This window comes from Nicotiana tabacum, chromosome 3 (assembly GCF_000715075.1).
Source record: "Nicotiana tabacum cultivar K326 chromosome 3, ASM71507v2, whole genome shotgun sequence".
Classification (NCBI taxonomy): Eukaryota; Viridiplantae; Streptophyta; class Magnoliopsida; order Solanales; family Solanaceae; genus Nicotiana; species Nicotiana tabacum.
The window spans coordinates 12,883,497-12,896,714 of NC_134082.1; the positions used below are offsets into that span (position 1 = coordinate 12,883,497).

A 13,218-nucleotide genomic window follows, 5' to 3' on the forward strand; every position below is an offset into this window, starting at 1 on the left:
ATTCCCCAAGTCTTCTTCTTTATCTTTCGTTTACAATTTCCAACTTATATCTTGAGCTATTGCTGATGTAGTTGTCTTTCTTCACATCCTCCTTCACTTTTTCACTCTCCTCCAATCTCCTCGCCCCTTTTGCCCTCTCAACTTCTCTAATTCATTCATAAGCTTTTGCATCTTCATCTCTACCCTCCCAAAAACCTCCATATTCCACACCTTTATGTCCCCTTTCAATAATTTTGAATTTCTGCGACCGGGAATGATGGTTTGCCCATGACTACATATCCATTCCCCAGCCTCCCACTCTATCTCCAAAGTCCGTTTTTCTAGCCACGTGTTCTCAAATCTGATAGGCGGCTTGGTCGAAATTACCTTCAGCAAGAGAATCTTTAGCACAGTCGTAACCAATTCCATCCAAGAGGTCAACACTAAGAATCTGTCCAGTCTTGATTTTAATGTTCGGTCCTCTACCCTAGACAATGAGAAACTAGCTCTATCAAAAGAAAATCAATAAAAATGATTATCGATGAACTCTAAGAGCTCCTCAATTGCCTTTGACATTGTTTTACACCACATCATTCCCTCTGAGAACCTAATAGTATTGAAGTTCCCCCTCTCCCCCAAACACCTACAGAATATCTTATTCCACTGTAGAGGTGGACAACTCCCAAAACTTCTCCGTCAGCCCCTCCTCGTCGGCCCATTCGGCTCTCCATCCTACCACTCTTTCCCCTTACACCTCCTCCCATGCACCATAGTGTTATCTCTTCTTTCATGAGATTCCGCCTAACTCTTTTCCTTTACGCTTATATCCCCTTTCCCAACATTGCTTACTTTTCTTGACTCTAATTCATGTCAACTAAAAGATCAATGACTTTGTCCTCCTTCTACTCAAACGAACACCCAACAATTCCTCAAACTTTAGAAATCTATTCCCTCATCCAATTAGTCATTCTCTACCCCCTTTCGATGATAGTTAATGGTTGAGCATTCTCCTTTACCCTTCATATTTTCCCCCTATCTACACCTCCCCCTCCATAGGAACTCCCCTTGTTTTTTAGAGCAAGAAGCGCAAAAAACCGACAGGGGCTCGCCTCACTTCAAAAGCGAAGCGCACGCTTCATTGAAGTGAAGCGCAGTTCTTAAAAAACATAAAGTAAACCTTGCAAAGAGATAATACAAATAATCAAAAAATTCAATTTAAAAACTTACCACAAAATCCTCCATAAAGCATAGGATAAGCAAAATCAAAACCACTAAATTACTAGAATCAACATCTTATTCTTCTACTCTTCTGGTTCTTCAAGATTGTCAAAATCTTGAACTCCTCCTCCTCCTCCTCTTCCTCTTCATGATCACTTTCATCTTCATCAATTAGGGATCGACTTGTAGTACCCACACTTTTTCCCTTCCTATTCGAGCTTGAACTTGAAGTATTCCTCCTTAAACCATAAGGGTTCTCCCCAACTCCACTAGCCTCCACAACGTCAGCCCAAGTGAAATTAGAGTCACCATCAAATACTTCTTCATCTTCACAATTTTCGGGAATTCCGATTAGCCACTCATTAGCCTCATCAATATTGTCCAAAAGAATTGGATCAATTAGATGGCGGTGGTTGTAGCGATGCCTCAATGCTCTATTGTATTTTATGAATACTAGATTATGGAGGCGCTTCAAGGTTAGTCGATTCCTTTTCTTTGTATGAATCTGCAAACAAGATGTGTCACTAATTAGTAGGAGTTAGGGCAATTGAGATATAATTTACTTTATCTTAATACACGAAATCGTTCTTTTTAGTTCTCATGTGTTCAAAAACGCTCCAGTTCCTTTCACATCCGGATAAGCTACAAGTTAAACTTAGAACTTTGATGGCGAAAGTCTGCAAATCGGAGTCTCTGCACCAAATTGGTCCTACCACTCAACTATAGAAGTGGAAAAAAATTATTCAAGAGTTAATAAGTATAAAAAATACATTAAAAGTTAGAGCTATAAAATATAGAATCACTTGGTCACCTGACGCCTTCGTCTTTCTTTGTTTAAAAGCCAGTCGCAGCTTAAAAAATCCTTCGGCTGCCTTGTAAATAGCAAGTTCATCTACTATATTTTCTTCCGGCTCATCATCTTGGGCCAACTTAATAACACACTCAAGGAACCCATTCCACACTTTTTTAGCCAGTGAATTATTCTCATACTGATAATAAAAGAGTGACGGGTTCAGAATAAGTCCAGTTGCATGCAAAGGTCGATGAAATTGTTCTGTCCATCTTGAATCAATGATCGGAAAGACCTTTGCATATTTCTGCTCATCATTGAATGTTGCTTGAATAGCCTCCTTAGCCTATATATAGCTTCATAGAGGTAGTCCATTGGTGGTCTTTGCTTCCCATCCACCAAACGGAGTACTCTAATCAATGGGCCACCAATTTTAAGAGCATGAAGGACATTATTCCAAAAAGAATAAGAAAGAATAATGCATATAGCTTCTTTCCCCAGCTTCCTTTGCAAATTTACTTTTGTTCCATTTCTCTGAATTGAACAACTTTCTCAAATTGGCTTTTTGCAAGTGGATACTATGCAAAGTCAAGAAAGCAATGGCGAACTTTGTCTTGCCCGGTTTCACCAAATTTTTTTGTCTGGTGAATCTTTTCATCATATTCAATAACAAGGGCCGCTGAGCAATATAAGAATGTACCCTAACGCCCTGGCCAAAAACTGTAGAGAAGGGTTTTTCCTTGAAAATGTCCCTGAATATTAAGTTGATACAATGAGCCGCACATGGAGTCCAATAGATATTCGGGTACGCTCTTTGCACCATACCACCCGCTTTAGCATTTTCACTCCCATTATCAGTTACCACCTGAACAATATTGCTTGGGCCAATCTTTTCAATGGTGTTCTGAAACAAGGTGAACGTTTTGATGTGGTCAGTGGAAGCGTCGCTAGCATCAATCAACTCAAGAAACAAACTTCCTTTGGGAGAATTTACCAACACATCAATAATCAATTCCCAGTTCTTGTCGTCTACTTATCCATCATAATGGAGCATCTATACTTGTTCCACACAACTTTATGTTCCTCCACAATTTTATTGGTCTCCTCTACTTCCTTATTTAGATAAGAACCTCTGATTTCACGATAAGTGGAGGACTTCATTCTAGGTCCATATTGACCAGCGACCTCAATAAAGCCTTCAAAAGTATCAGTATAGTTGACACAATTGAAGGGGAGCCAGCATCATAGACGCATCGTGCAAAAGCTTTAACTGCATGATCCCTTAAAATATCCTTGGCAATTTTTTGCAAATTTTTTCCAAAACTCTTTGCTTCTGGCTTCTTTGGGAAATAACAATCTATAGGACCTTTACTCTTACTCGTACCCGTCGATTCATGGCTTGAAGGGATTGCATCTCTTCCCCGTTTTGTTGGAAGTCACAAATTAGCAGCTTCACCTTCTTCCATATCATCATCATCAAGATTCGTCACAAATGGTTGATGACATTTGATGTTTTAGCTCTTTCTTTTCAACAAAATTCTTTATTTCCTCCCTCACCTACGGCGGGCATTTCGGACAACTTGTGACGTTTCTATTGCCACTAATAAGATGGAATTTAAAGCGATAAATTCCAACCGTTGTAATCTTGTAAAAAACTTGCATATAAATTTGCACTATTCTTCTCATTAACTTTATCGCCATATCGCTAAGCCAGGTCTTTCTCTTTCGAACTTTGAAACATTTTTAATCCCTATTAAGATATAAGAAAAACAAACATAATGAAATAAAATAAAAACATACATACATATATATATACTGAAATCAGCAACACCTTAATTAAATTAAATTTAATAACTAAAATCAGTAACATTTCAAAGAAAGGGGAAAAAAACCTTAAAAAAATATAATAATTAAGTTTAATATACTGAAATCAGCAAAGCGGCAACATTTCAAAATATAATAATTAAGTTTATAAACTGAAATACACATAAAAATTAATAAATAAAGGCTAAATAAGAAGAATAAAAGGAAAAAAAGAAGAAAAAATACATTGCCTGCCCTAGCAGTGAGCAGTAGTCGATGCCTCGACGCGAAGAAGAAGAAAGAAGAGAGAAAAAAATGAGAAGAAGAAGAAAGAAGAAGAAAATTACCTAGAGGCTGGATCAGCGAACCCTAGCAGCAGTCGATGGAAGAAGAAGAAGAAATGTCTTCGCTTTGGGTTGGGGTCTATGTTTTGAATAATAAAAAAAAGACCCAATCTTTTTTAAAAAAAAAAATTGACCCATTTAAATGAAGCAATCGTTTTTTTGCTTCGCTTCTCTGCATCGCTTCTCACTTCAGATATTAAAGCGCTCGCTTTTGTAAATTGATTTGCTTCAGCTTCAAAAAAGCGATGGGTTGTCGCTTTTCGCTTAAAGCGAAGCGCTCGCTTTTTCAAACAATGCCAACTCCCCCATTTGCTTCCTCCAACTAAAGTCCCTCTTCTAAAGTAGAAGTTTTGGATAATTGTCTTAATCAACTGCAAACTACCAAAGGTCCTTGATGAGCTCCAACTAGCTCATGTCCTTTCTCATCACAAACTATCTTCCCCTATGTCTTGTTCTTATTTTGAGCTCCCATCGAGATGTCGGCACTAAATTCAAACGCCTTAAACCTAGCTAGTCTCCTCTCCATCTACAACAACACTAGAATTATGATCCCCGATCTCCGCCTTCAAAAGAGAAGAACTCAAGGATTTTTGTCCTAACCTTAAGGCACATGATCCCTCTTCTCTCTTTCCCCTTATGTTTTTTTAAGGTATGATTGTATTCACAATACAGTACAAAGGGAGTGTAGTAAATTCTGCACATGTGAGCAAAAGCCAAAAGTATGACCCCTCTACTCAACATAGGAATGTGAAAGCAATTCTCTTTTATTTTGGCAATCTGATTCAACATATTGCTCATGTTAGTGATCTAAGCCAAGGGCACTCATGTCTTTTTACCATATTCTTTTATTCTTTATTTCTCCCACATTAAATTGCTCACCACCTGTATTTACGGACGATGAGAACTCCCCCACTCTCACATGCACTACCTTCCTCCTTCTTTCCTCGTAATCCTTTCTCTTTCTCCTCCCTATCCCAACACACTCCTTTACCCCCAAAGGAAAGTGCTCAATCCGAAACTCCAATAACACCCTATCCCATCTCTCTGTCATCAATCACCACTGACACTGGTACACTACCTCCCTTTCTCACCAAAATTCAAGCCATTGACATGTCGAGCATGCTACATGTAGCATTTTGCAAAACCCCACACGTCTCCTACTTTTTAGAAAAATTAAAAACACCACATGTTTACTGTTAGCCCAACCAAGTGTATTGGAACTACGTCGCTAGCAAACTTGGGTGGATGCAGCCTGACATCTTGCTCCACCTTTCAAGCTTTAGAAAATTTCCACCCATCCATCTTTAGTTTTCAGAAAATACTCTAGTGGCTTGCTTCTCGTCAGAGAGTATGAAAAGGAACCTCACATAAGCCAACTCTCATGCCTGTAACACCCAATTTGTAATAGCTTCCGGCTAACCCACCCACTTTTCGAAACATCCTACTAAACATGTGCTCAAAAAGCTCTTCCTCCTCTTGGTATACTCACTTAAGGCCCTCAATGTTTGGTTCCTTGCCAACATCTTTCTCCAACAATTTTCATCAAATTCCAACTTTGGCCACATCATTTTTTTTTGATAAGGTAAATTGTATTAATCAAAGGGAGAAAAAACTCACATAAACAAGAAGTATACTAAAACGTTGAGAACTTTGGCCACATCATAACATCCTTGATGACAAAAGTTATGACTTTTCTTAACTCAATAGAAAAGAAAAAGTCCTTCTCTAGCCATTTCCACCCAACTTCAGGCAGTGAACAAAGAGGAAAACATTTGTTGGAAAAGCTGAAAAGTCATCAAAAACTATTGGAATTGTGTTGCCACTTTTCTGGTCATCAGATGAGGTCTGACATGGATGGTCAGACTCAATGATGAAAGGCAATTTCCCCAGAAGATGGAACGATGCCAGAATGTCGGTGGAAAAGTAAAAACATCAGTAGAACCTATTGGAAAGTCTACTATCGCTTTTTCAATCACTGGAGCTACTTCTAACCTCGCTGGGAAGACCGTAGGATGGTAAACGAGCTCATTGGAAGAAAAAATATCGTCGGAAAGTTGCACAAAAAAGGGCTCATGCGCCAATAGCCGCTCAAAAAATGTCTCTGTCAAGTGCGCATGTGGTTGCATATTGTCGCACGCGGCTTCCGGTGAATGTTTGGTTTGTCGTAGTTTGTCATGAGGCTCTTCCGCCTTGATAATGAGGTTGTTAGTTGAGAATAATTCTCAGGCGAGGATGTCTTCTCTCCCCTTAAACCCCAAAGGTTATTGGTTACATAAGGAGCATGAAACGGTCAAATAAAGTAGAATGGACTAAAAGTATTCATATAAACGGCCCAATCAATTTGAAACTAAAGGTAGATGTTTCTCTCGTTGTCATAAATAAGTTATATTAATTTAAATTTGTCCTTTCCTCTTTTTTTAGGCAATTAACTAACGTGCATTCACACAAAATTTGAAAAAATAAAACATAAAGATGCAAAATCCAGAAAATCATCTTGAATGTATAAATAGGGAGAGTGAAACAATGAATGTACAAAAAACTAAGTGATTTCTTCCCCTATACCTAAGCCTTAGTTGACTAAGTTATCCAGTAGTAAATCGGATCTAATACAGGTTTCACGTGTTTGACAAAACTCACGACTTCCGATTCAAACCCTTTTCACATGTGTGTGACTAACATGTTCAGATACCAAAGATCGCATACCTTGACAAAATAGAAAGTATCATACTATAAAATGAAACTTTTATGATGGAGCATGAACTAGCATAAAGGTCATTCCACGTCCACACATGTCTGTGCTGTGTGAGAGAGTGTGGGCATGCGAGAGACAAATGTTGGGCTCGACAAAACAATAATTATCATAGCATGGTGTCCTTCCCTGAGATGGAACTTTCATGCTGGAGTAGAGACTACCATGAAAGTCATTCCAGGTCCACACACGTTGAATATAGTTGTTAAGAAATAACGGAACCCAAGATAGATGACCCTCTTTCTACTCTACTTGTTCCAATCAATCTCCTTCCCCAAGAGCCAACCGCCAATTGCTCTCCAGTGTAGAACTTTTCTCTAACTTCATTCAAAATCCAGCCTTTTAGCTAACCTATCTAAACAATACTTCGCAACCAAACTAGAAATGTCTAAGGAAGCGCTCTTGGAATCATTTTTTCCACTACTATTGGATACATTTCGGTCATTATTCGAACCCTATGGAAACAAAAGCCTATATAGAAATTCAAATGATGCGCTTTAGCTCTAACTAAAATGAAAAAGGAGTAGTGTGGGTGAGAAAAAAACTTACGAGTATGAAGTCAGGAATCAAATTGAGAGGATTATCGCGTTCAACAGGAGGGAGCGGCTCGATCTTGAGGTGACCACTGTGCCCGGTAAACCCTATTCGAAATGATAATTCCTTTGCTGCTACTATCCGATCCATATTTTTATAATGTTCTATTTTTTTACTCTTCGCTTTCAGTTTTTGATTCTTTTACATGTTCAAACAAGTGTATCAGTGTCCTAATATATCCGGCGATGTTCTGCCGGAAAATGTGGGAAAGCGGTACGAAATTGCGCCGTTTCGGTGGTTTTGAAGATACTTTTGCCGGCGAAGGGTCACGGCGGGATGTTCCTTTATATACATATTTTCTTTCTTTTTCTTTTTTTACCTTGGAAGTGCAAAAGGTTTTGGGCCTAAAGATTTAGCACTTTGCCCCGTTTAATTTTATGAGTGTAACGTTTTGATACATGAACTAAGCGATTTTGCATTTAATACCCCCAATAGAGTTGTGAATGATTAGGGGTGGGCGTTCGGATATGAAAATTTCGGTTTGAATTTTCAATTTTCGGATTGAAGAAATGACAATTCAAATCCAATCCAAATAAGCTCGGATTGGATCGGATTTTTTAAATTCGGTTTCGGATTAATCAGTTTGGATATTTTGGATTTTCGATTTTGAGCTTATAAGTTGAGATGCTTCTCCTTTTTACAAAAATGTATATCCAAATGAAGTACTCATATTAAATTGCCTGAAAAGTTCCCCATTCTCACTGCAATCATCCAAATATATATTCAAGTAATGAAATTATTATCAAAAAATTGTAATAGAGAGATTAAAACGGCCGATACGAAGTAGCAACAGTAAAACTATGTCCATATAGAAAGTACTTTGACAGTAACTTAGTAATTAATATTGAATATATGAGATAATATGTGTTGGGTATGGTATTTGAACTTATTACTACTAGCATATGGATAATGGACTAAATATAACGTATAAAAATTTTGGATTTTCGGATATCCAAAAAACGAAATATTAAATCCAAAAATAATAAAAACTAAATCCAAAATCCAATCCGTAATCTAAAAATTCAAACCAATAATCTAAAAAATTCGGATTTCGGTTTGAATTCCGGGTTTGCCCAAATTATGCCCACCCTTATAAATGATAACCCTTTTTTGCAGTCAATAAAAGGGTGTTCACGAAAAATCAAAAAATCTAACCAAATCAAAATATCAAATTAAATCAGATATAAAATCACTGTAGGAATGAAGTTGTTCGCGATAAGGCGGGTATGGCCTTTATTGAGGACAAGAAGCGGGAAGCGAGGCTTGGGTGGTGTGGACATGTGAGAAGGAGAAGCACAGATACCCCGATGAGGAGGTGTGAGAGGTTGACATTGGAGGGCATACGGAGAGATAGAGGTAGGCCGAAGAAGAAGTGTGGAGAGGTGATTAGGCAAGACATAGTGCAGTTTCAGCTTACCGAGGACATGACCCTTGATAGGAAGGTGTGGAGATCGAGGATTAGGGTAGTAGGGTAGGTGGTCTAGATTGTTCATACCGGTAATATTAGTACACACTCTCGCATTCTACTGGCTACCCGTAGGTTTCTTTGACTACCCGTCGTTTTCTTTCATTTTGATCATATTATTATCGTGTTATTTTTATGCTGCTTTTACATGGCTTTTTGGTATTTTCCCTCCTTGTCTATCTCTTAAACAATGTGGTGCTTATGTTTTCTTGAACTGAGGGTCTATTGGAAATATCATCTCTACCTTTACAAAGGTAGGGGTAAGACCTATATACACATTACCTTCTCCAACCCCCCACAGTATGAGATAATACTGGTATGTTGTTGTGGTTGCATAAAATCACCGTATGTTTGATTTGATTTGATTTATATTGAACAAGAAAGAACCGAATTGAATCGACATATAAATATACTTATTTTCTAGATAATTTAAATGTTGTACTTATAATTTTTGTTGTCTAGACAATTTGTGATTCTTACCTTCTTCTTCTTTTTAAGAAAAAAAGTTTTATTAGTAAATTGTGAGTACAGTTCTATTTTTATTTATTTCCTTGATTCTTCTCTTCGGATAGTTTTCCATGATTTGAGGACTTACGCAGCGTATTTCTCGAATATAGGATGATGCGGACTTTCTTGAGATGTATTTGATCTCCTTGAGGTGCTGTAGACGTTCTTAAACTATTTGATTGTCAAGAAATGTTCGGTCACATCTTGATCTCTTTGTAAATATTCCATGAGTTTATGGAACTTTCGATATGATCTCTTTATGAATATGATAAGTTTTCAATGTCTTTTCCTTATGTTTTGATAATCTAACAAACTTACTATCAAGGACCAAATAGGGAACCTGACATACTTGGGCTACACTACAAGTTAATAGATTCCAGCTAAATGTGAACTGCTATAGCTTTAGGGGATAGAGAACCAAACAAGGACCTCATACCCTTGTGATTCCCTCATAGCAGTACGAAGTCAATGGGACACAGCTGGAAGTGACGTGACTGTCTGCACTATTTTTGCCTGCGCTGCACTGTTTCCAGTGGTCATTTATTCCTTGACCAACTAAAGTGCTTACATCATTTCAAGTGATGTCATCAAGGTGTATCAACAATGAGTTTATATCAAAACATCACTTGAACACTTCAATTTCTCATTTCAAGCCTTTTGCAAAAACTGAGAAATCAATTCTCACGAGCTTGAAGAACAAAGTTAAATTCTACTACGGACCAGTTCCTAAAGTTGGTATTTTGTTGTCCTTAGTTGAGTTGTAACTTTGTAATTGTTCTTATTGTATCTCCTAAGTTGCTTAGCAAGAAACGTTGATTAGGAACCCTCTTATAAAATCCGTAAACTCTCTGAGTTTATGTTATGACTAGGTTTAGTCATAAGTTAAAGTCTTTGTAACTAGAGAGTGACAAAGTGGCTTGTGGTAAGAGTATCACAAGTTAGTTAAGTTGAATTCTTTGTAATTGAGTCATTACAAAGCGGCTTGTAATAGGTATTTACAAGTTAGTGAAGTTGAAAGTCTACAAGTGTAGGCCGTGGTTTTTATTCCCTTGAGTTGGGATTTTCCACGTAAAAATCACGTGTCTTATATACTTACTGTTTTATTAGCATTCTCAGTACAACCTCATAGAGGACCAGGTACTCTACTGTTTGGTGGACTCATACAAACTAACAATTGGTATCAGAGCGGGTTCCCCCTACCAGGCTAACACCTAGGAAGGATCCTTATGGCTGCTCCACCGAATTTTGAAGAAGGTCAATCTACATACCGACCACCTAGGTTCAATGGACAATACTATGGGTGGTGGAAAACAAGAATGCATGATTTTATCATGGCTGAGGATTCTGAGTTATGGGATGTCATATGTGACGGTCCTTATGTTCTAACAAAGGTACTGGAAGAACTTCCATTTTCAATGCCAAAAACCAGTAAAGAATACACCGACGCAGACATGAAAGCTGTGGAGAAGAATTCTCGTGCCAAGAAGATTATGGTATGTGGAATATGACCTAAAGAATACAATAGAATCTCCGCATGTGACACTGCTAAGGAGATATGGGAAGCTTTGCAAATAACTCATGAGGGAACCGCCCAAGTAAAACAATCTAAGATCGATATGCTCACTACCGAGTATGAACTCTTCAAGATGAAGGACGATGAATCTATTCAAGATATGCACACAAGATTCACCTCCATCATAAATGAGTTACACTCACTTGGTGAAACTATTCCTAGGAACAAGCTAGTGAGGAAAATCCTCAATATTCTACCTAGTCCATGGGAAAGCAAGGTGAATGCTATTACTGAATCAAAGGACTTGCAGGAGGTGACCATAGAAGAGCTGGTTGGAAATCTGAAGACTTACGAGATGAAGAGGAAGATAGACAGTGAAAGAAGAGAAACAAAGAAAGAAAAGAATCTGGTACTCAAAGCTGATAGCAATGACTCAAGTGAGGAAGACAGTGACATGGCTTACTTAACCAAAAGATTTCAGAAGATGGTCAGAAGAAATGAAAAAATGCTAAAAAGGGGCAGCTCTAGCAAACCAAAAAATTATGATCTCTATCATAAGTGTGGAAAGCCTGGACACTTCACCAAAGACTATCCTCTCTTGAAGCAAGAATTCTCCAGGTACAACCCTTAGAAAGTAGCTAAGAGGAACCCCGTTCCTCTCAAGGACTTCAAAAGAAAGAGTTATGCTGACCACATGCGGTAAAACATGCTTTTGCAGCATGGGGGGGGGGGTTCCTCTAGTGAGTCTGAAGATGAAACTGAAGCTGGTGATAGTTCCATGATGGCAGTTGAAAGCAAGGAAAATGAATATGACTCAACTTTTGCTTTGATATCCCAATCATATGATGATGAAGACGATGACCACAAAGAGGTAAATTTCAGGGATATACAGAGAAATCTGAAATCCTACTCTCCTAAGAAACTTATGTCTTTAGTTAATGTATTGATTGATGCCTATCATAACCTTGTGGAGGATAAGGATGACCCGATCTTAGAACTAGGGGAAGCTGATAAAACAAGAGATGATCTCTTGGTAGAAATTGCAGACCTAAGGAAACAATGGAAGGACTAGGAACTAAGTCTAAACCTAGAAATACTGGAAAAGGAAAAGAGATAGCCAGAGAGGAAGACATTAGACTTGAAAATGAGTTGAAAGCTGTGAGAACTAGGATGTGTGTTGAAACTGAGAAAAACAAGCACCTCCAAACTGAACTGGAAAGAGTAAAAAATGATCTTGAAAAGTCCCTAAAGTGGACCTGGTCCTCAGAAGCTATCACTACCATGTACACTAATAATGGTGGAAACAGGCAGGGAATAGGGTTCCAAAGGGAGAAAACTCCTTACAACCCTCACAACAATTATGTCATTGTTCCTAATAACTGGCTTTGTACCCACTGTGGGAATAATGGGCACTTTAAAAAAAATTGTCAGGCCAAGGTTCAATCTGTTTAGAAAAACAAAGTGTTTGCTGAAAGATGACTACAAAAGAGGGACCAGGTTCCACTCACAAAAATGCATATTACCTGCGTGGACTAAGAGAGCTTTTATTCATCCTCTTGACTACTACAAGGGATCCAAACTCGTTTGGGTTCCTAAAACTAACTCTTGATATTTTTGTGTAGGGAATAGTGAAAGGAAGCGGTCAACAATGGTTCATGGATAGTGTGTGTTCAAAGCACATGACTAGGAACACCATGGACTTTCTTTCACTAAAAGCCCTACAAGGAGGGAGTGTATCCTTTGGCAATGGAAAAAATGGGTACATTCTTGGAGTTGGAAAAGCCGGGAAGTCACTTACTCATTCTATTGAAAATGTGTACTATGTCAATGGCCTTAAGTATAATCTCTTGAGTGTCTCTCAGATATGTGATAAAGGAAATGAAGTGGAATTCTTGTCCGAGATATGTATAGTTAGTGATCTGATAACTGGTGAAGTGGTACTCGTGGCCAAGAGATACAAGAACATCTATGTTGCTGATTTCGAGTCCTTACAAAGTGGTGATCTGAGTTGTCTAAAAACTGTTGATGATGATGCTAAACTGTGGCACAGAAGATTGGGACACGCAAGCTTTTCTCTTTTGAATAAACTAATTCAGAAGGACCTAGTCCATGGTCTGGTATGTCAAAGTTCAAGGTGAAAAAAGTTTGTGATGCTTGTGCTAGAGAAAAACATGTAAAGTCCTCTTTTAAGTCTAAAAGGGATGTGAGCACCTCAAAGCCACTCGAGCTTCTGCATATGGACCTATGTGGTCCTAT

The 13,218-nt window shown here is 38.2% G+C and overlaps 1 protein-coding gene across 1 annotated transcript in view; it reads right to left on the minus strand.

Annotated features, from left to right (window-relative positions):
• LOC107804228 (DExH-box ATP-dependent RNA helicase DExH11) overlaps positions 1–7,797 on the minus strand; it is a 34,473-nt gene extending 26,676 nt beyond the window's left edge. Inside the window, exon 1 of the mRNA XM_075249224.1 lies at positions 7,433–7,797. Within this exon, the coding sequence (XP_075105325.1) occupies positions 7,433–7,567 (135 nt within the window). The 5' untranslated portion in view covers positions 7,568–7,797. The remainder of the gene's footprint in view (positions 1–7,432) is intronic.
• Positions 7,798–13,218: the final 5,421 nt, after the last annotated feature.